General features: G+C 38.2%; 1 protein-coding gene and 1 long non-coding RNA gene across 6 annotated transcripts in view; one reads left to right on the top strand and one right to left on the bottom strand.

Moving 5' to 3' along the window:
• Positions 1–23,012, top strand: part of LOC126931274 (uncharacterized) — a 634,186-nt gene that overhangs the window by 69,848 nt on the left and 541,326 nt on the right. The window lies entirely within an intron of this gene.
• Positions 1–23,012, bottom strand: part of SYT1 (synaptotagmin 1) — a 596,758-nt gene that overhangs the window by 104,819 nt on the left and 468,927 nt on the right. For all 5 annotated transcript variants that reach the window (XM_050749297.1, XM_050749299.1, XM_050749300.1 and 2 more), the window contains one exon: positions 941–1,058. In XM_050749297.1, coding sequence (XP_050605254.1) covers positions 941–1,058 — 118 coding nt within the window. The remainder of the gene's footprint in view (positions 1–940; positions 1,059–23,012) is intronic.

The raw sequence follows: 23,012 nt of genomic DNA, 5'->3' as shown, positions 1-23,012 counted from the left end.
GGGTAAGTGAGGGGAAGCTCAGCTGTAGCACTTTTTAGCTGTTATGCTTTAGAATAAAAAATCACCATGCTGCCTTAAGATGACCTTTTGAAGTTTGCAATATTTTTATTAAAGAAAGCATTGAATAAGCAGTAATGTTGGTTGTAATTCCACAGCCACAAACAATGACAACTGCAGTCAATTTATGATGACCTTGTGGCATATCAAGAAAATTCCTCACACTTTAATGATTTAGCGGAAAATTAAAAATATAATTGATTTAATCATACGGAGAAGAAGAAAAATTATGTTCAACCGTGGAAGTGACAAGTCCTTGACCTGACTTTGCTTTTGAGGCAGGGTATACGTTATTCACCATGTTTTACTGAGATTGGGTTGTATAGAACTTTAAATCCCCACATCTCTCCCATCCTCAATGTAAGCTGTGGAATTAAATGCATTACCATAGGGGTTCACTCTCAAACAGAGATTTCATTATGCATATATGTTGAAATACCATGTCTTTAATAAATGGTATTGTAGGAACTATGTTAGGCTATCAAATACCTAATAAATAAGTCTCAGAGAAAACATTATTTTTTATATCGCGGGTGAATTTTGACCAAAAACCCCCTCCACACTCAACAAAATTATTATCTGTCATAAGTACTCCCTTTCAGAAAAGAAGCAAACATTTTCAGCTTTCAATGCCATCAAAAAGACAATGGATACTTTGGCTCCAAAGAAGGAAAATAGATTTCATCTTCTATGCCAATTCCTATAAATTGAGAGTGGCTTCCTGGGGCACTGTGTTGGGATGAATTCTGAGACTGCTTCCAGGCTCCGTAGGAAAGAGAACTGTGATCAATTAAGGAGTGGGGAGTCGCAGCATGTGCGCCATGCATTTGGTATCCACGATGAAACAGCATTTGAAAAAAATCAATAAACACCGCAGGCTTACCAGATAAGCCACCCACATCCATCTTCTTCAGGTTCTTTGCCTCCAGAATGACAACAGTCAGCTTACCAGCAGTAGGTACGTAGCGAAGGGAGAAGCAGATATCACCCAATTTCTCTTGCTAAGAAAACCAATAAGAAAGCATTAGTAATTTTCCAAATACAAGTAAATAGACTTTTAACATATATATTGTAAATTCTTCAAGAGGAGGATTATGTTGATTAGAATTTGAAAATTTTAGATTCATTGGCATTTACACAGTGGCCTTTCATTGACTAAGGTATCAAGAGTAATAACAGCTTTTATTCTTTTTTAAGACCATCTATTTCAGTTTTTAACAAATATCTATACTTTAATGTTCATCAAAATATATCTATAATTCAATGGTGCGGGAAATGAGAACAACATGACTTTTAAAGAGAGTCTGTGCTCTGAATAGCACTGCAAAACTCTTGGCAAAATTTTCATATTTTTATTAAGTAACTTTGAAAAAAGCCTAATGCTTTAGTCTAATCAATCTACCTAAATTTTTGTCCTTTTACATTTCAAATAGGATGACCTCTAATACTCTATATTTAGGTTTTTGGGGAAAAGACTTGCATTTGTGTTTCATTAAATTCTGTTTATTGATGAGAAATTCTGAATTCCTGATAGCTGAAATGTAACAAAGGATAAGGTTTTGCATTTTTAGTATTACTCATCTTAAGTGAGGTCTAACTTTTTTTCCTAATCCTAAAAATCTGAGCAGCAGGCTAGAAAATGGAAATTCATATTAACACAATGCAAATGCATCTCATAACTTCTCATGTTATTCCGCTGATACCATAACGTAGGCCCAAAGACCATTCAACAGTCCTGTACTCAGGCGTTTTTGAACAACTGATCAAATGTTTACAATGATGATGGTATAGGGAATTTTACATTTTTTCGGAAAAGACTCCTACTCATTATCCTACCTTAAGTTTTTTATTTTCTAGGGTGATTAATTAAGAACTATATTATTGTTCAACATAAGTAGAATTTGCATTCACATTTATAAGCATGAGATAGAGATAGAGAGAGAGTGCAAGAGAGAGAGTTTGTTGTATGCCCCTCAGATACTGCAGGCTCTAGAGTGCTTTCTGACATGCAGGATGGCAAATCAGGACTTATTTTAGTGTTTCCCACAATGAAATGTGAATTCTGATGCTATAGAAGGCAACAGTTATGTCAGACTTCTGCAGATAGACTTTTAACATAGGAATGAGCTACAGAAGGCCATATACTAAGGCACTTTCAAGTTGTACCCTTATTATGACTATATGTGTCTTTATCTATAACTTGACATATATGTTAAGTCAGCCAGAGTCTCCAGTGTGGAAATAGGCGCCTAGATGTAATTTAACAGGTAAGAAAATGTAATTCCCCCCCTCTTTTTTTGGGGGGGTATATTCGTTATATCCATTTTTCAAAAGAGAAAGGTTGTAATTTATCTATAATTGAGAGGTAATACATTCAATGTGTGAGGGAGAAATAGCGCCTCTTTCTGCTAAAGTAATGTCTGTGCTGGAAACATTACCATATATGTTTATGGCTCCAAGTCATTCATTTCTTGAGTCCCCATAGCATTTTACCATACATCTCTATGTTACTAAGAACTCTGTTTTTGTCTTATTGTGTATATGTCTTAATTCTCCCACATGACTGTAAACTCCTTGAAGACAGGATCCATGATTAAATTATCACTTTCCACACAGTTTCAAAACTTAAAAAGTGGAAACTTTAGAAAATACCTGTGTTGAATTATCTAGGTCATAACCCCCTTCCATTAATATAAATAATAAAGAGTTACTTCTAATGTGCTGAATTCACCTGATGTGCCTACACACTCTTAGGAATTAATTTATACAACAGGAGAGGCTAGTGGAATAAATTACTCTTCAGAGTCTCTGAAAATAAAGAATGGGAGACAATATCATGGAAATTAATATAAAATATGGACAAATTTATCTGAACTTTATGGGACAAGAGAAATGTAAATGAACAAAATTGCTGTTCAAAATGCTCATTAGGAGGAGGGCTCTTTTTTTTTTTTTTTTTTTTTTCAGAATTCTGTCTATTTTCCACAATAGCCTCCTTGGGGAACTGATTGTGTTACAGGTTCAGGTTACTCTAACTGTTTTAATTAGGGATTTCAGACATCACTGCTCTCTCTTAAATAACATCTCCCTTTATGGGCCATAATCTAATTCCATGATTAATTTAGGGGCATTGCAATTGTGTTAAACAGAGAAATGTCACAAATGTCTTTCTTCCAATATCTTTTTATTCCTCAATCTTATGACACATAGGAAATGTAAAATATTTTACATAATACTTATTTTCAGAAGAGAGTATTTGTACAGTTTGAAAAAGCATGCTGGAAGCAGGAGAAACCTGTGATGTTACTTACAATTTTAAAGTTATGGGATGGGGGAAGAATGAGTGTTTGGAAGAAAAATACGGGCATTTTGGGAGAAATAAAAATGTGAAAAAGTGCTTTTTTTAAAGCACCCTTTACAGATCTACATTTGCTTCATTAGTTTAAGAACTTTAACATGTAAAATTTCATTTGCTCATAAAATTATCATAATTGATATGCCAAATTGAATGTGTAGTTTATATTAATTAACTGAAGTTACTTTTCAAAAAGTTTTAACACTTTATTACTTCTGGATCTCCAAAATATTTGAAAGCTAGCCCTTGATTTTCCTGAAATTTGTGTCCTTTATGGGCATCAACAAGATAGAGAAAAACTCATTTCCAGGAAATGGCAAGGAAAATACCTAGTTTATACTAACCTTTGTCTTGTTAGTGAAGTTTTTGGAGGTTTAAGTATATGCTTCCCCTAATGCTCTAAGAATCAGCTTTAATAATTGTCTACCAAAAGTTTGAAAATTAGGGCAGCTTTCTTTTACCACCTGATGGTTTGATCCTAGATTAATTGATTTAGGACATTTGCAGATATGATTGTCATGTATCTCTCACATGTTGTGGAGGATGAGGGACTTGAAGTTCATGTGAAACAAGACCTAGAATATGCATCCTGGGGAGGCCCTGATACTGCCTGCCAGAAGGACACTCATGGCAGGACGATCTGGACTTCTGTGTCATCCCCACAAGGTGTGTTCTATTCTGCCCCAGTCAAAACAAGGCTTGTGTTTGTGGCTTATATAGTAAGCCAGTGTTGTTACCCTGAATCAGATTTAAAGACTCATGCCAGTATGAATTTTTGGAAACAAATATTTTCATTTCCTCAGTGAAGTCTTTCATTGAACTTCTGTGATGAAAAGAAAAGCACTTCTGACCCTAGACTCTTGTTCTAGCATGTGAAGGTTTTACTATATCTCTTGTCCATCAATATAGAGGAATTAGAAGAACCCAATAGTTTTATATGAAGAGTTTTACATCAAACTCTATTTTCATAGTTTTGGCATGCCAGTTTGGAAGAAAGATGGCTGCGTAGTAATTTATAAACATTTAATATAAATATTTTATTTGTCACTCCAAAGTTCTAGAAACCAAGGTTTTCTAAATTAAAAAGAAAGTTTTTCTTTGGTGGGATTATGGTGATGGAGACTAAAAGCGTTCTTGGAAAATTTGCAAAGAAAAAAGAAGATACCCAAATCAGATCCTTGCTGCTCCTTGACAATTTTGTCTGCTTTTTTTCTAGAATAGCCCTGTGAACTAGGTACTGTTATGTCCATTTTATATATAAAGACTTTGAGACTCAGATGGTGTAGGTTACATAGCTGTCTCAGGAACTGGGGCAGACTCTTTTGACTCAAAATCATGAGTTTCTTTACTAGTACACTGCTGTCTGGAATGATAGAAACTAATATTCCAGTTGGCCATCCACTTGGTTATTCCACTATTACTTTATATCTGTAACTAAATTAATGTTCAATACCAATCCCTCTCCTCAACTATTCTTTCCAACATCCTTCTGTCAGGGTCACTAACACATCTCAATTTCCTTTCCCTCTGTTTTCCTCTATTCATTTAACCCACAAGTCCTAATATTTCTCGTTTTGTAAATGTCTCTAGATTGGATCCTCCCTTCCTTCCTTCCTTTCTTCCTCTCTCCCTCCTTCCTTCTTTCCTTCCTCCCTCCCTCCCTCGCTCCCTCCCTCTTTTCTTTCCTTCCTTCCTTTCTTTCTTTCTTTCTTTCTTTCTTTCTTTCTTTCTTTCTTTCTTTCTTTCTTTCTTTCTTTCTTTCTTTCTTTCTTTCTTTCTTTCTTTCTTTTCTTTTCTTTCTTTCTTTCTTTCTTTTTCTTTCTTTCTTTCTTTTTCTTTCTCCTTCCTTCTTTCCTTCTTTTCTTTCTTTCTCTCTTTCTCCTTCCTTCCTTCTCTCTTTTCTTCTTTCTTTCTTTCTTTTTCTTTCTTTCTTTCTCTCCCTCTCTCTCCCTCTCTCTTTCCTTCCTTCTCTCTTTTCTTTTCTTTCTTTATTTCTTTCTTTCTGTCTCTCTCTCCTTCCTTCCTCCTTCCTTCCTTCCTTCCTTTTCTGCCTTTCTTTCTTTCCTTTCACTTCCACATCCATGTCAATATGACCACCATCTCCACATGATACTTGCCACTATCACCACCACCTTCACCATCCTACACTATGACCTCTGCTACTACCAACACTACCACTTCAATCACCTCCACCTCCATTTTTACCATCAGCTCCATTGTGTTTGAGCCCTAGTGACACTTCTGTCATTTTTTCTGAAATAGTCTGAGTAAAGACCTCTTTAGTTATAGTCTCTCCAAAATTCAATGCATACTACATACTAATGCCAAGTGAATGTTTGAAAGGTCTGAACCCCTCTTCCTGACTTTCAAGAAGTTTTACACTTTGCCTCTGTCCTAAATGTCTAAACCATTTTCTCTTGTTTCACTGCTTCTTCAACCCTTAGAATATATTTTGAACCTGACCACATGCCTTCATTCATAGGGTTATCACTCTGGTCCAAGTTGGGTGACTAAATGTCCTGATTTGTTCAATATCCTCCTGGTTTAAGATCTAAAAGTCCTGCATCCTGGGAAAACCCTCAGTCCCAGGCAAGCCATGACCAGTGGCAACCTTAAGTCCATGTCATTGTCACTTCTGACCTAGACCTCTGTAGTAGCCTCATAATAGCCTCTTTGCACCTCTTCTTGCTCCTTTCTAGTTCCCTTCTTGCTTAAAAGGCAGTGTGATCCTTTTAAAATGGAAATCTGATCATGGAACAATTCTACTCAAAGCCCTTTGATATCTTCCCTTTTTACTTAGAATAACATCTGTTCCTTATACTAAAAGGTCTGATGTGATCTGACCCCTTTGTATCCTACCACTATTCTCCAGATTTCACTTCCTCGTCCCCAAACATGCCAAGCACCCTTCTATCTGAGGGTCTTTGCATTGCTGTTCCTTCTGTCAGCAATATTCTTCTCCTAGATACTGGCATGAATTGTTTCATTAGTTTATTCAGCTTTCTGCTTGTATGTGACTTTAGGGACTTTTTCCGTGGCCACTCTGTCTAACGTAGTCCAATGCAGTCCTAAACACAAACATTACCTCTCCTCTTGCCCTGCTTCTTTTTTGTCTTAGTACATGTCATTACTTGACATTCTATTATGTCTGTTTAGGTTTTCCTCACCAGAATATCAGATCCATAAGAGAAGAGACTTGTTTTTCTTACTGCTGTGTTCCCAGCATTCGAATAGTGTCTATGCCTATTGAATGAGAACATGCAGCTTCCCTGGAACTGAATAAGTCAGGTTGGTCTTTGCAGCATCTTCGTTTGTCTTGAGTTCTCTGAGCAAGCAGACTCAGGCAGATTTTCAACATGAGGTTTATAGGGGTGTGTCCTTTAGATCAAGTCCTCTTTGGGAGCGAGGGAATTAGGATTACACAGGCAGAGAAGTTGGGCTGTGACGACACAGTTACATCAAAGGCCTCAGTCAATTCTATGGGGAACTCTGGAGCGTTGAGAGTTCTTCAAAGATATTTGGAACTGGGGCAACAAGGATGAGATTTTATCATCCTGAATCCCCCAAATACTGGATGTGGGCTGCTCCTACATCTTGGGTCAGCATCTTTTCAGATGAGGGTGATGCCAGGAAGGCGGAACTCAGTTGTGAGCTATAAGCCATCAACACTCCCTTCAGCCCAGCTAATAAATGCCTTGGTCATGAAGATGGTACAAAGATTGGGAAGTTTGCTACAGCAATCACTGTTTCTCTGTGAGCTATATTCCTTCCAGTTACCAGACTTTTGCTTAGTTGAAAATCCATCTGCAATGCTTTTACTCCCTTCTGCCTAATCAAATTACTCTTAACCATTAAGCCCTAGTCCATGTTCCAAAAAACAAAACAAAACAAAACAAAAAAAACAACGAAAAAACAAACCCTCCTTAGTATCCTTATTATTCTTAGCCCACTTGGATTTTTGCTAGCAATTGCTTTATAGCCAGTAGAATGGTGCCTAGAGATTACTTTTTCCCTATTTATTTCTTATATGTGAGCTCAACTCACCTTAAATTCCAGAAGAGCAGGGACTATATACTACTTTTCTATGCCTAGCTCCAGGCACATAATAAAGGCTTCTAAATAATTGTCAGTTGACTGTATTGAAATGAGGACTTCACCAGTCATCTGCTTTGCAAATAGCACTGATGTTAGTGCTCTAACAACAGTGTCTCCAGTTCAATCCAGTCAAGTCGGGAATTTTTTTGGAGCTCCTCCTTTGTGCCTAGTACTATGGACACTGCCATATTAGCCCTGCCATGAAACTAGAAACAAAACCATTTCTGGAGGTACAGTTTTTATAAGATAATTTCAAGACTCTGTAGGGTTGCAGCCAACACATAAGTGCTTTTGCTGGTGTGATTATCTCATGAAGGGGCCTTATTACTATTAGGAATTTCAGCTTTATGTGTAATTTATTTTAGTCATTGCCTTGATCACTAGGTGGAACCTGCCAGTTAGTGTTAGAAAAGTTCCAGCTGTGAGATTCAGCGAAATTAACCTGCTCTTTTAGAATATGGAGCTGACAATCAGAAGGCAGCTTTGTTCTGAGCAGCCTGATAACTTCATTATTTTTAAAAAGATGCAGCCACTGAATAGACACAAAATTAATGATTTACTAGACAATGACAAAAATACCTTTCCTTTTTGGAAAGCATTATAGATAATTAGAACAGAGGTCATCTCCAAAGAATAAATAAAAAGCTTGATTTAAAATGAATATTAATTTAATGGCTTCTGTAGCCCCATACATCGTTTTATGTGGAAAAAGATGGGTTCATTTCAGTGACCTTTGCAAATGGGGCTAAGCGCATACATTTGATGGAAACACTGTACTCTTGAGTGAGTTTTTCAAAAGTACCTGAATTAATGCTGTGACATTTTAAAAGGACATTCTATTTATGTTAATTGTAGGAATATTTTTCTATGTGTTAAATTGGTAACATGTTCTTTGATGAGTAGATGATGTTTCTCTGAGGTTGGGAGTCTTGTTTAGAGGTGACAAACAAATGGAGACCTAATTATCTCTCAAATGAAAACTCAGACCATTTGCTTAGTCCCCATTAATAAAAATACTAAGATGGTCTTCACTTATATGAAGGACAATGTCATGTTTTTAATTTTAATAAGTTAATGGGTGGCTTTAAATATATCTTTGGGTGGTAGTATTTTTCATCTTCATTTTATTCCCACATTACTCTCATACTCCTTAAGTATCTGCCAAATCGGTATTTACATCTAATGGACCAGATGGTCACAGTGTGAAATGTTGCCGTGTGATGTGTTCAGGCTAGAAAGACTGAATCTGGCCTAGTGTACAAATGTACAGTAAATTGTTCAGGTGAAAGAGAGAATGTCTCTTTGGATGCTTATTCTTTAGGCATTCTCTATAATTCATTGGTTTATATTCGTTCATTTCTAATTAAAAAATAATTACTGAGTTCCACCATAGACTCTTCTAGGTTCTAGTCTAGGCTCTATGGATACTAGATAAGTAACAATATAATGCATTGACTGTACCACAGAAGTGGCACAAACGCTGTAGGAGGTGAAGATTAAAACTTTCCAGGGTCTAGTAACAGAACTAAGGAGAGGGGAACTTTAATTCGAGATTTATTACCCCAACAATCATTATAAATTTCTGCAAGCCACCCCAAATGCATGTTCTTTGTAAAATCAATGTGCTGGCCATGCAAATGTAGCTTTAAAACATGCCTTCTAGCTTTCCCCTTTTAACCAGAGCTGGTTATGGGAGGAGGACGAGGGCAGGGGACATGTAAGTGTCCTGGAGGAGCCGTTACCTGGGCTGACATAAGGAAGGTTCAGCAGGAAGTCAGGATGAACCCTGTCCACAAGAGGGCGCGAGTGTTCTAGGCACAGGAATGCATGTCCACAGTACTATACCACTTGAACTGCTTAAACCAAGTTACTCTTCTATAAGTATAAAATTCATGTAATTTAATTGAAAATGGATTTCCACTTTATGATTTAGAAGTTCAAAATCTCCTCATGATATCCATAATTTATATTTTGATTAACTGATACACTTGTGGTCCCATTAGAAATAATAATTCACAGAAAAGCAGATATTCTGATGTGATCAAAATAAGGATGAAAATAGAAAATCAAAATGCTTCTGAAAAGTGACAGTAGGCCAGGCATGGTGGCTCATGGCTGTAATCCCAGCACTTTGGGAGGCTGAGGCGGGCAGACTGCTTGAGCCCAGGAGTTTGAGACCAGCCTGGGCAACTTGGCGAAACCCTGTCTCTACAGGAAAAAAAAAAAAAAAAAAAAAAAAAAAGCCAGGTGTGGTGATGCAACTATAATCCCAGCTACTCAGGAGGCTGAGGTGGGATGATTACTTGAGCTCAAGAAGTGGAGGTTGCAGTGGGCAGAGATCGCGCCACTGTACTTTAGCCTGGTAAGATAGAGCGAGACCCTGTCTCAACAACAGAAACAAACAAAAGGTGACAGTAAAGTACAGTAGAGAGTGGTGGAAAGAGTACTGGACCGCCATGGGTATTCATTCACTATTTTTTGGTTTAACTGATATTTATCGGGTACCTCCTCTGTGCCAGGCACTGTTCTAGTCCCTTGGGCACAGTGGTCAGTAAGACATGCAAAGTCAATGAACAATGAGTAAAATAAAAGACATGTTTGGTGAGGTATGTGCTGTGGAAACATGTAAAGTAGGCAGGGGATAAGGATAGCAATTTGAAACAGGAAGTTCAGGGAAGGTCTGTGTAAGAAGGATTTGAAGGGGGTGAAATGTGGTCAACTGCTTAACCATCGGGGCCCCACCTTCCTTGTTTTTATAAAACAGGTTTGGATAACATGGTCCTGAAGGTTCTTCTGGCCGGGAAATCATACATTTCCATGATTTTACTTTATTAGAGCTACCTGTCTGGTATTCTTTCTGTTTTACTGGACTGTGAACTAATAAATGGGTGTTTTAAGCCATGGAATTTGTGGAAATTTGTCACATGCAATCAAAACCAGTAAATGCACTCAGTTCTCTCTCTCCTTTCCCTCTCTTATTTAGTTATCTTCATTGCGGATTTCATAACGTAATCCATTGGAGTACGAGAAGAAAACATTAGACCTTCTATTTATATTTACTTCTATCCCATATTTTTAAAATTGTGTTTCATTTATATGTTTTATTAAACACATCATATGTTGGTATGGCACAATGTATATCTGATTTAAAGATAGACAGAAATATTGGGAGTATGTGCCAAATAGTTTACTACTGACAAAAGAAAAAATAACATTAGAGATCTTTTCTTCAACATTAAAATATGCTTAGATGATTGCTCAGTGACTTGGTGACAACATAGACTCTATAGTCAGGCTACTCAGGTTCAATTCCCAGGTCTGCTTCTTATTACCTACTAAGCCTCCGACAGTGTACTTTCTCTTTTGTGCCTCACTTTTCTCATCTCTAAAATGGAAGAATAGTGATGGAGTCAGTAGAATTATATTAGTTAGTATGTAAAAAAGAGTTAGAAGAGTCCTGGCTCATAAAATGTACTGTGTGAGTGTTCGCTATTATTATAACAAAATTCGTATTTCAATTATCCTCTTTTCTACACATGTCATGTCTCTCTGCTCCTTTTCACAGCCAAATTTCTTAAAGAAATTGGATACAATGACTGTCCCCATTTTTCATGTTATATTGATTTCTCTCTCCACCATTTTATTAAAATGACCACTACTAAGATTTCAAATGCCATCCATGTTAGTGAAACATTAATATTTTGCAGGTCTCATTTCCATGAACTTTCAGCAGAATTTATTGACTCCCTTCTCTTCCTTGGATTCTGTAATACAATGCTTTCATGATTTTAGTTTCTCTGCCTCCCTGGCCACTCACTCTTGGTCTCTTTTTGCAGGGCATAGTTATAGCTAACATCTTTTCTTCATAAACTAATCTTATCCCAGTATATGGTTTTAGTTACAATATGGAAGTGATTCTCCAGTTTGTATCTCTAGTTTAGATGTTTTCTCTAAGCCCCAGACTTTTATATCTAACTGTCCACTAGTCATTGAATATCTCACACTCGTTTTAGACTCAAATGCCAAAAACTGAATTATGATCTTTCTTCTAAATCTGGTTCACTCGATTTCAACAAATGATACTAGCATCCAACGGGTTGCTTAAGCCAGAAAACTGTCATTATCATTGATCGTTGATCACTGACTTCTTTTGAGTTCTGATTTTATTTATTACAAAATCTCTCAATAGGTTCACTTGTTTCCGTCCTTATTGTCTTCACCATGTGATCAAATAATCTCTCATATAGATTACTTCAATACCCTCTTAATTGGTTTCCTGAAATTGACTCCTGGAATACAATTGACAGAGTCACCTTTTAAATAACAGGCATGGTATCTCACTCCTATAATCTCAAGGAGGGTGAGATTTGGGAGGCCAAGGAGGGTGAATAGCTTGAAGCCAGGATTTGAGACCAGTCTGGGCAACGAAGCCAGACTCTGTCTCTACAAAAAACCAAAAAAATAGCCAGGCATGGTGGTGCATGCTTGCAGTCCCAGTGACTCAGGAGGCTGAGGCAGGAGGATCAGTTGAGCTCGAGAGTTTGAGTCTTCAGTGAGCTATGATTGTGCTGCTGCACTCCGCCTGGGCAACAGAGCAAGACCCTGTCTCTAAAAAACCAAACATCAAAAAACCAAATCTTAAAATCCTTAGGTAGGTCTCCTATCTCTCTTGAGTAAAAGGCCCAAATTCTTACGTTCATTTAGAATAATCTTCAAGTTCTATTTCCTGCTTATTCCTCTGCCTTATCACATCCCTCTTTCTCCCTCTGTGTAACAGCCACAAGGAGAAAGCCTTCTTTATGTCACTAACTGTGCCATGCCACCTACACTTTCAGAGGCTTCACATAAACAGTTCCTTTTGCTTGACATTCTGCCCTCTTGCCACCCTCCCGTTTACTTAGTTAACTTTTACTCATCTTTCACGTCTCTCCTCAAAATTCATTTATTTAGCGAAGACTCAACTGATGCATCAGACTAGATCAGACCCTTTTAATGGACTTGTTAGTAGTGCCTTGTACTCTTCTTTTAAAATATCTATTAGTTTGTAATGATGTATTGATTTGTGTGATTATTTGATTATATCTCACTTCCATGAATTTGATCTCCTTTACATCGTACCCTTTTATTTATATGCAGATGACCTGGCGCATGTATTATGAGTACATATTTATGAAGCTAAAGAATGAATATATTTATTGAGTATTCCACTCTGGCAGAGCCTGCCAGAGTCTCTGTAGTTTACCAAAAGTCCACTCTCTTCTTCCTCAGAACACGGCTAGACTACATTTCCCAGCCTTTCTTGTGGTTAGATGTAGTCTTGTGATTGGGTTCTAGCTAATGGAATGTGAACAGAAGTGATGTGTACCACTTCTAGACCCAGTCCCCCAGAACTCCTACCCATGATTTTTTTTCTCTTCTATGTCTGTGATAGTGACCTCAGAGTGACCTTGGAAACTACATGCTGAAATGCTGAAGTTGGCAGAGGTTCAGTGAGACAGGATCCTTGAAGATTTAATAAAGCAGAATCCTGCCTGCAAAGCTGGAACCTCCTTATCTTATTGAGCAAGCAAAAAAGTAGACTTCTCTTTTGTGGAACCCATTACATGTTTGGGCCTATTTGTTATTGTAGCCTAGCCTGAAATAATTAATACTAATAAATAAATGACTTCTAAACAGTGTTTTCAGAAGTATAATTAGTGATCCACTTAATCTGTGGCTTGTAGAAAATGAGTAAAGATTAGTCTTATAGGTCAAACCCTTATTCTGGGTTTTCAATATGCCAGTAATGCCAAAAGGAGCTAGAAACAAAGGATGATTAAAACATGTCCTTGCCCTAAGAAGCTTTTTCAGTGCTGGGGTGGACAGGCATGTAAACAAAAATTCAACATAAAATTGTAGGTGTCATTATAGAAACATGTATTATAAAGGACCACTATAGAGAAAATGGAGGAATTTGTAAATAATTACTTCTGTGACTTTTTAGTGCAGAGTAGGGAAAAGTGAATTCCAAAAATGTCCTTGTCAAAAGATTCTTTATGCTATAGTGTGCTGAGGCACTTGAAATTCTACCATTTATTACCTTTAGCTAAAGCTGTAGATCTCTATGGGTCTTTTAAAACAGTATGAAACACTGTTTCACCCTCTAATGGGTAACATGGCATCCATCATTGTATGAAATTTTAGTTGGCCAGAGGGCAATCAAGCAGGAGAAAGAAATAAAGGGTATTCAATTAGGAAAAGAGGAAGTCAAATTGTCCCTGTTTGCAGATGACATGATTGTGCATTTAGAAAACCCCATCGTCTCAGCCAAAAATCTCCTTACGCTGATAAGCAACTTCAGCAGTCTCAGGATACAAAATAAGTGTACAAAAATCACAAGCATTCTTACACACCAATAACAGACAAACAGAGAGCCAAATCATGAGTGAGCTCCCATTCACAATTGCTACAAAGAGAATAAAATACCTAGGAATCCAACTTCCAAAGGATGTGAAGGACCTCTTCAAGGAGAACTACAAACCACTGCTCAACGAAATAAAAGAGGACACAAGCAAATGGAAGAACATTCCATGTTCATAGATAGGAAGAATCAATATTGTGAAAATGGCCATACTGCCCAAGGTAATTTATAGATTCGATGCCATCCCCATCAAGCTACCAATGACTTTCTTCATAGAATTGGAAAAAACTACTTTAAAGTTCATATGGAACCAAAAAGGAGCCTGCATTGCCAAGACAATCCTAAGCCAAAAGAACAAAGCTGGAGGCATCACACTACCTGACTTCAAACTTTACTACAAGGCTACAGTAACCAAAACAGTATGGTACTGGTACCAAAACAGAGATATAGACCAATGGAACAGAACAGAGCCCTCAGAAATAATACCACACACCTACAGCCATCTGATCTTTGACAAACCTGACAAAAAGAAGAAATGGGGAAAGGATTCCCTATTTAATAAATGGTGCTGGGAAAACTGGCTAGCCATATGTAGAAAGCTGAAACTGAATCCCTTCCTTATACCTTATACAATAATTAATTCAAGATGGATTAAAGACTTAAATGTTAGACCTAATACCATAAAAACTCTAGAAGAAAACCTAGGCAATACCATTCAGGCCATAGGCATGGGCAAGGACTTCACGTCTAAAACACCGAAAGCAATGGCAACAAAAGCCAAAATAGACAAATGGGATCTAATTAAACTAAAGAGCTTCTGCACAGCAAAAGAAACTACCATCAGAGTGAACAGGCAACCTGCAGAATGGGAGAAAATTTTTGCAATCTACCCATCTGACAAAGGACTAATATCCAGAATCTACAAAGAGCTCAAACAAATTTACAAAAAAAAAAAAAAAAAAAAAAAGCAGACAACTCCATCAACAAGTGACCAAAGGATATGAACAGACACTTCTCAAAAGAAGACATTTATGCAGCCAGCAGACACATGAAAAAATGCTCATCATCACTAGCCATCAGATAAATGCAAATCAAAACCACAATGAGATACCATCTCATGCCAGTTAGAATGGTGATCATTAAAAAGTCAGGAAACAACACGTGCTAGAGAGGATGTGGAGAAATAGGAATGCTTTTACACTGTTGGTGGGAGTGTAATTCAACCATTGTGGAAGACAGTGTGGCGATTCTTCAAGGATCTAGAACTAGAAATACCATTTGACCCAGCAATCCCATTACAGGGTATATACCCAAGGGATTATAAATTGTGCTACTATAAGGACATATGCACACGTATGTTTATTGTGGCACTATTCACAATAGCAAAGACTTGGAACCAACCCAAATGTCCATCAGTGACAGACTGGATTAATAAAATGTGGCACATATACACCATGGAATCCTATGCAGCCATAAAAAAGGATGAGTTCACGTCCTTTGTAGCGACATGGTTGAAGCTGGAAACCATCATTTTGGGCAAACTATCGCAAGGACAGAAAGCCAAACACCACATGTTCTCACTCATAGGTGGGAATTGAACAATGAGAACACTTGGACACAGGGTGGGGAACATCACACACCAGGGCCTGTCATGGGGTGGGGGAAGAGGGGAGGGATAGCATTAGGAGAAATACCTAATGTAAATGATGAGTTAATAGGTGCAGCAAAGAAACATGACACGTGTATACATATGTAACAAACCTGCAGGTTGTGCACATGTACCCTAGAACTTAAAGCATAATACAAAAATATAAAAGGAAGGGAGGAAAGGAGGGAGGGAGAGAGGCAGGATGGAAGGAAGTAAGGAAGGGAGGGAGGGAGAAAAAAAAAAGAAATTTTAGTTGGTCAAATGTGGTGGCTCACAGCTGTAATCTCAGTTTGTTGGGAGGTCAAGGTGGGAGGATCACTTGAGCTCAGCAGTTTAAGACCAGTCTGGGCAACAAAGTGGCTAAAAATAAAAATTAAAGAAAATTAGCTGAGTGTGGTGGCATATGCCTGTAATCCCACTGACTTGGGAGGCTGAGGTAGGAGGTAGGGGGATTGCATGAGCCCAGGAGTTTGAAGCTGCAGTGCGCTATGATTTGTACCACTGCACTCCAGCCTGGGTGACAGAGCAAGATCCTGTCCAAAAAAACAAAACAAAACAAAAAACACAAAAGGAAAAAGAAAAAAGAAAATTTTTTAGTTGACATTTTCTTGGAATATGGACGATTTCTCTAAGTCAATGGAAATGGTCAAAAATGAGGAAGATGGTAGGTCGGCCCCATAGCTTGGGTGCTGCTCTCAGTAGAGGGCTAAATAGGAATCCAGGTAAATGGCCGATTGCCTGAGGACATGTGAAGTGGAAAGAAACTAATGGAGAGCAGTTTGTGGACGGTGTCCAAAGACAAGCCTTTACCAGCTTGCTTTGCCACTTTAACATTCTCCCTCTGTCAACCACATGTCCTCGGTTTGCTGGGTCAAATTCAATTTTAACATTCTACTTTCCCGTCCTCACCTGACTTTGAGGCTCTGGGATAAAGCTGCCTCATAGTGATTTGGATTATGGGAACCAGTATTATCCTCTGTTAAAATGTAAATGTAAATGTGGATACCAAGCAATTTTGAAATATGGGCAACATATATTTCTAAATAACAATGCAGCTTTGACCTGCACAGTTAGAAAAAAGGCATTTTAAAGCAATATACCAGAAAGTGTGCTATTGATCCTGCAGCGCTCATGAAAAACAATGGCAGATAAGCCTTGGAAGTCATTGTTTAGTACTTTTAACTCTGAGAAGCATAGTCTTTAGTGGCAGAGATATGTATCTGAATGATTTATACACAGGCTTCCTGACAGAGCAGCATTACATTTTTACTAATCATACTCAATGACTGCAAAGACTTTGTATCCTGAAGTTCTGTCGCTCTGTAGCTACTCCTGCTAGTGCATCCTAATTAACTTGAGAGGGTATCATGGGGAAAATGGAGTCTTTATGCAGAAAGCTCAGAAGCCAGGATGCTGTTCTATCCAAATAATATTTTTCTCTTTTTAGTTCTGGGACAATGGTAACCAAGAAGAAATCTCTGGAGGGAATAGGAATGGCCAACCATTTAGAGATGCCATCATCCAAGGAAGGTTTTCCTTCTTGTCAGGGAGCCGTCATAAAAGAAGAGCTGTAGGGAATGCCCAGCAGACCTGAGTTCTGCCACTAATCAGCTCCTAGGTGCATGATGAGCATGTGCTCCTCCCACCATTAAAATGGATAAATAATATCTGTTTTGTCTACTGCAATATTGACTGTAAATGTCTATTTACCTATCAGTGAAGATGGCGCACAATCTATCTGTGAGCCAAGGGCGGCCCAACACTGGGGGGGAGGAGAACCAAAAAGGAGGACATAAAAGACATGGGATAGACTAAGGCAAGTCACACAGAAGGTGGTGAGAAGAGAAGAGCTATCTAAAGGAGTGTTAGGGGCTGGGCACAGTGGCTCGTGCTGTACTCCCCAAATTTTGGGAGGCTATGGCAGAAGATCTCTTGAAGTCAGGAGTTTGAGACCAGCCTGCACAACAAAACAAGACCCTGTCTCTACCCCCCAAAATAAAATAAATAAATAAATGCATAAAATAAAAAATAAAAAAATGGCCCAGCATGGTGGTGTGCGCCAGTCATCCCAGCTATTCCAGAGGCTGAGGTGGAAGGATTTCTTGAACCCAGAAGTTATAACGAGGCTGCAGTGAACTCTGATTGCCACTGCACTCCAGCCTAGGTAAAAGACTGAGATCCTGTCTCAATGAATGTATGAATGAGTGCAGCGTTAGGGAGGTCAGAGGGGGCCAAAGCCAGCTTCTCTACTTTTGGCGCTAGCTTGCCATGGCATCTGTCAACGGCAAATGCAAATTGGACACTTAAAAAAGGAGAGAAGACAGAAAAAAAAAGAAAAAAAGGCAAATAATTGTAGTTAGGGAGACAAAGCAGTAGGGAAAATAGACAAAGATATAGAGGAGAAAAAAAAAAGAAGCTTGAGGAAGAGAATAAAGGGGAAAAAGTGCTAATTTGTCTATTTTATCTTCCATTAGGAAGAGGACAGAAGGAAGAGAGAAGATAAGGAAAATCAACTCAGGAATCATGGGGAAAGCAATGGAAGGATTTTGAAAGACTTTTTTTGTGGACTTACTTCATAATGGATGAGAGCTCTTGCCTGGAGAGGGACTATGTGGCAGGACCCTAATTATTAGCTCAATTGGGAAGAACCCAGGAGACGTATTTGCAGTAATTCAAGTCCACAGAAATAAAGAGTTTGATGTGAATCTCAGATGATAGAGAAAATGGATATATTTTGTAGGCTGTATCGGGAGAAAAAGCAGGAGGCACTGGTGATTTCCCCAAGCAATTTAAAGCCAAAGGCTGTTAGTTCTCCTCAGGACTGTAACACAGGAGGTAGGTCATATGGCAATTTCATTGAAAAATCCCATTATGATGTAGTAAAGTTTCATTAACAGCAGCAGAGAAATTTGGCATTAGGATAGGGAAACATAAGTATGGAATAGAAAGCTGTCAAGGTGAACAGGGACATTCTACTTTCCAGCTGCTTTTAATCCAGAACAGAAACAAGTTCTGGCTGATGCTGGAACAGCCAGAGATGTCCTTTACATGTGTGTCAACAAATCACATGAGAAGAAAGTGCTTGGAAAAAAGTCTCAGATAAGAACAAGGTAGCATGACAGGTTTAGCACAGGGTATGTGTTTTTGAATGGATGGACCCTAAAAAGAGGTTGTCATTGGGTATTTTGGGTATGTGTATGTGTTGGTAAACTATTGCTGATTGAATGGTGGAAAATGTTATCAGTGTTACATATTATTTATACTTCTCTCAAAATGGATTTAAAGGTACAGCAGGAATTTAAATTAGCTAGTCAGAAAGAGCAAGAGCCGAGATAAAGGTGCTTGGAGAAGATGGTTATTGCAGAGGAAAGGGAAACCATTGCCTTTTCAAACACAGACCTGTGTTTGAAGTCCACAGAGGAATAAAGAAAGGATTGGGAGTTAAAAAAAAAAGCATCAGAGAACAAAAGCATCAGAGAACACAAGGAAAGGCATACAAGGAAAGGCATAAAAAAATACAGAAGAAATACAAGGAAAGGCTGGAAAAACAGACAAACATAACAGGTTTTCTGTGGATAAAACCCAAGTTCCCGAAGAAAGGACATTCTGACAAGAGGAGACATTAGATTCCAGAAAGAAAGATCTAGTGGAAAGGGTCTTGGGGGCCTAAATAAAATCGCACAAGTGTAGGAAAGCACTGCTTGCAGCGTTGGAAGCAGAATGGAATTTACTATTAAGCACAAGCACTTTACAATAATGGTAAGAGGAAGGTCAACACACCTGAAGGGATAGGCTTGGGGTGTTTTGATACTCATCAATAGTGGAAGAATGTCACCTGGAGTGGAAGAATGAATTGTGGGGAAGGAAAAAGTGAGTTAGATGTGTCAGTGTGTCATGAGAAATAAAAAAGACCAGCTTTGTGAATGTTCCTGGATCTCCTAATCTTTATGAGCAAGAAGGATTAACACAGTAGATATGGGAGGGTCCAGGTTAAACATAACCTGACCTCTTGACAGGCTCTTGGAAAAGGTGGTCCCACTTGAAAAAATTTTTGAGAACACAAAGGGCAACCTATGAAGATGATGCCAGAGTAGAGGATAAAGGCTAGGAACATAAAAAGAAAAATGATGGAAGTATTATCAAAGAAATATCAAAGGAGATTAAGCTTACACAACAGAAATCTTACTACATGAAAGTAAATTCATATAGGGTTGCAGGAAATAGAACAAGGAGAGCTGATGCTTGCATGTTCTGGATTGCACCATGTTCTTGTGCCTCCAAGCCTTTGAACATGCTACTTCATCTGCCTGATATAACTTCCTTTCCCTTGTTTTCCTACTGGTCTCCTGCTCATTTCTCAACTATGATCTCCTCACTGAGCCTTTCCCTGACCATTCTCATTTGGCCCTTCTTCTTTCTTTGCATTTCTATAACACCTTCCCAAACCCTCAGTATAGCACTTGCAACATTGTGCTGTAAATATCTGCTCACATTTCTCCCTCTTTCATTAAACACATCCCGGGTTTTAATTGGTTTGCCTAGCAGTGTGCATCATATGGCTAAAGGTGAATATAGAGTTACAGGTAAAAGAGATTTTTTTTTTGTTGTTACTGTGGGAAAGGCATAGGACAGAGAAAATAGTCATTCTTAGTTTGTACCTCAGTAAGAAAAGTTTGGAGTTAGTTGGTCAAGACCATGAGGAAAAAACGAAAAACTAAGCTATAGACAATAGTGATGTTAAAAAGAAAAAGCTGGCCGGGCGCGGTGGCTCAAGCCTGTAATCCCAGCACTTTGGGAGGCCGAGACGGGCGGATCACGAGGTCAGGAGATCGAGACCATCCTGGCTAACACGGTGAAACCCCGTCTCTATTAAGAAATACAAAAAACTAGCCGGGCGAGGTGGCGGGCGCCTGTAGTCCCAGCTACTCAGGAGGCTGAGGCAGGAGAATGGCGTGAACCCGGGAGGCGGAGCTTGCAGTGAGCTGAGATCCGGCCACTGCACTCCAGCCTGGGCGACAGAGCCAGACTCCGTCTCAAAAAAAAAAAAAAAAAAAAAAAAAAAAAGCTGCCTAGCACATAGCTGATACTCAGTTTTTTTTTTTTTTTTTTTTTAAGAGTTAAGATACAGGCCGGGCGCGGTGGCTCAAGCCTGTAATCCCAGCACTTTGGGAGGCCAAGACGAGCGGATCACGAGATCAGGAGATCGAGACCATCCTGGCTAACACGGTGAAACCCCGTCTCTACTAAAAAATACAAAAAACTAGCCCGGCGAGGTGGCGGGCGCCTGTAGTCCCAGCTACTCGGGAGGCTGAGGCAGGAGAATGGCATAAACCTGGGAGGCGGAGCTTGCAGTGAACTGAGATCCGGCCACTGCACTCCAGCCTGGGTGACAGAGCGAGACTCCGTCTCAAAAAAAAAAAAAAAAAAAAAAAAAAAAAAAAAAAGTTAAGATACATTTGGGTTTCTTATTAAAAGCAAAGGTAAAAATATAAAGTAGGATTTTGAGTATCAATCTTTCCAGAAGAAGAGCAATGTCATGGACAATGTATAAAGTTTACTGGAGAATTAACTAGGCAGGAAAAAATGTAAAGGAGACAAAGAAAAAGCAATCACAATTTGAGATAAATGAATAGGTTTAGAAAATGATACATAAATAACACTGGGGATTTGGCTGGTTTGTTATTAGATTTACAAATAATAATGTTACTATCTTTTATAACAAAGAGCCGGTAAGAATAAACAAGTCAAAATATAAAAGTGTTGATAAATTAAACCTGTTCTATAAATGAAAGATGCCAATATTTTTTTTCTTGCTAGTTTAATGCCGGTAGAATAACCCTTTCTAAAAAGCATTTCCCTGACTTTGCCTCATTATTTTTTAAAGATATTGAGTGGCTGAATCTTGTAAAGATGCAAAATAACCCTCTTTAGATTTAGATTTAGATATGAGTGAACCTTGTAAAAATGCAAAAAAGCCCTCATTACTTGATGACATAGTAGTTGAGGTGGCATATTTGAATTTCTGAATAGGTATACTGTGCTGTGAATGTTCACGTCTCCTCTGCATACATTGAAATCCTAACTCCCAAGGTGATAGTATTAGGAGCTGAGGCCAGTGGGAGGTGAATAGGTGATGAGGGCTGAGTCTTCCTGAATGGGAGGAGTGTCCTTGTAAAAGAGGCCAGAGAGAATTCCTTTGCCCCTTCTGACATGTGAGGACACGGTGAAAAGACCATGAACCAGTAAGCGGACTTCACCAGACACTGAATTTGCTGGCACCTTCATCTCAGACTTCTCAGCTTCCAGAACTGTGAGAAATAAATTTTTGTTGTTTATGAGCCACCCAGTTTATGGTATCTTGTTACAGCAGCCTAAATGGACTAAGACAAGATATAAAACCTAATGATAACTATGACCATTTTATTCACATCTGGGGAAATTATAACCCTCTGTAGAAGGAATGTTATGAGAATTATAAGGATTCTTTACTTGAAATGAAGAAAGCACAATTTATCTTTTGTGCGACAAGCATGTTGCATCTACTGGATAGTTTCATAATGTCACTGTGAAAATAATATAATTAGATTGCGGGTAACAGAAACAAAATCTTTTTCATGCACAGTCCATTTAATTCCATTTTGGTGTATAGGTGGGAGTGTGTGAAGTAGCAAATATAGACACATAGATTAAGAATTTGAATTCAGATTTTCATATAACTAGCTAAATAACGTATTTGAAACAATGCGAAGAAACGTGCTTAAGTTACCTCCTTCACAAAACAGGTTAAAAAGAACCAATTCAAAGATGACAAGGGAATACCTCCCACAATATGTACATTAAACTCATACTTTCTTAGTGAAGATGTCCCAGCTGCATATTACTTCTTTTCAGAGTTTTTGACTTTTATTCCTTTGATAGTGATCGTCTGTTCTCATTCATTTCTGCTTACAGGGTATGCAATTAATTAGTGTATTTCCCATGAAGGCCTTAAATGCATTGCATGTTGTGGCAGAGTTACAGAGAAAGTCAAGATCATCTCTAAGCATATTTGGAATTCCATTTGCCAAGATTTCACAAGTTGTTCATTCTGCAGAAACAATTTAGTTTCCATCTGGTTTGCCTAGGGGAAAGTTCACTGGTGTTCATTGTTAAGAAAATCAGAACATCATGAGGGAATTCAATGGTCCTTTGCATGAAAATGTGATGTCATTAAATCACACAGTGCAAAAATATAGTTTATCTGCAAATGAGTATGATGTGAATTGGAATGAAAGCCATCCTTTTCAGACAAAGAAAGAAAATAGGTATATGTTGTTTGTTTCATTTTGCATGTATCCAGACTGACAGCTGGAGTGACCCTGCTGAGATGCTAGGGATTTTTTAGTCATATAAAGTTCATCACAGATTTTTATGAGAAATGACTAATAGAGGATATATTTTTTAACAGCATATATTAT

Source organism: Macaca thibetana, chromosome 11, assembly GCF_024542745.1.
Source record: "Macaca thibetana thibetana isolate TM-01 chromosome 11, ASM2454274v1, whole genome shotgun sequence".
NCBI classification, from domain to species: Eukaryota; Metazoa; Chordata; class Mammalia; order Primates; family Cercopithecidae; genus Macaca; species Macaca thibetana.
The sequence above is the reverse complement of the archived record's forward strand: the minus strand, read 5'-3'. Positions and strand labels throughout refer to the sequence as shown.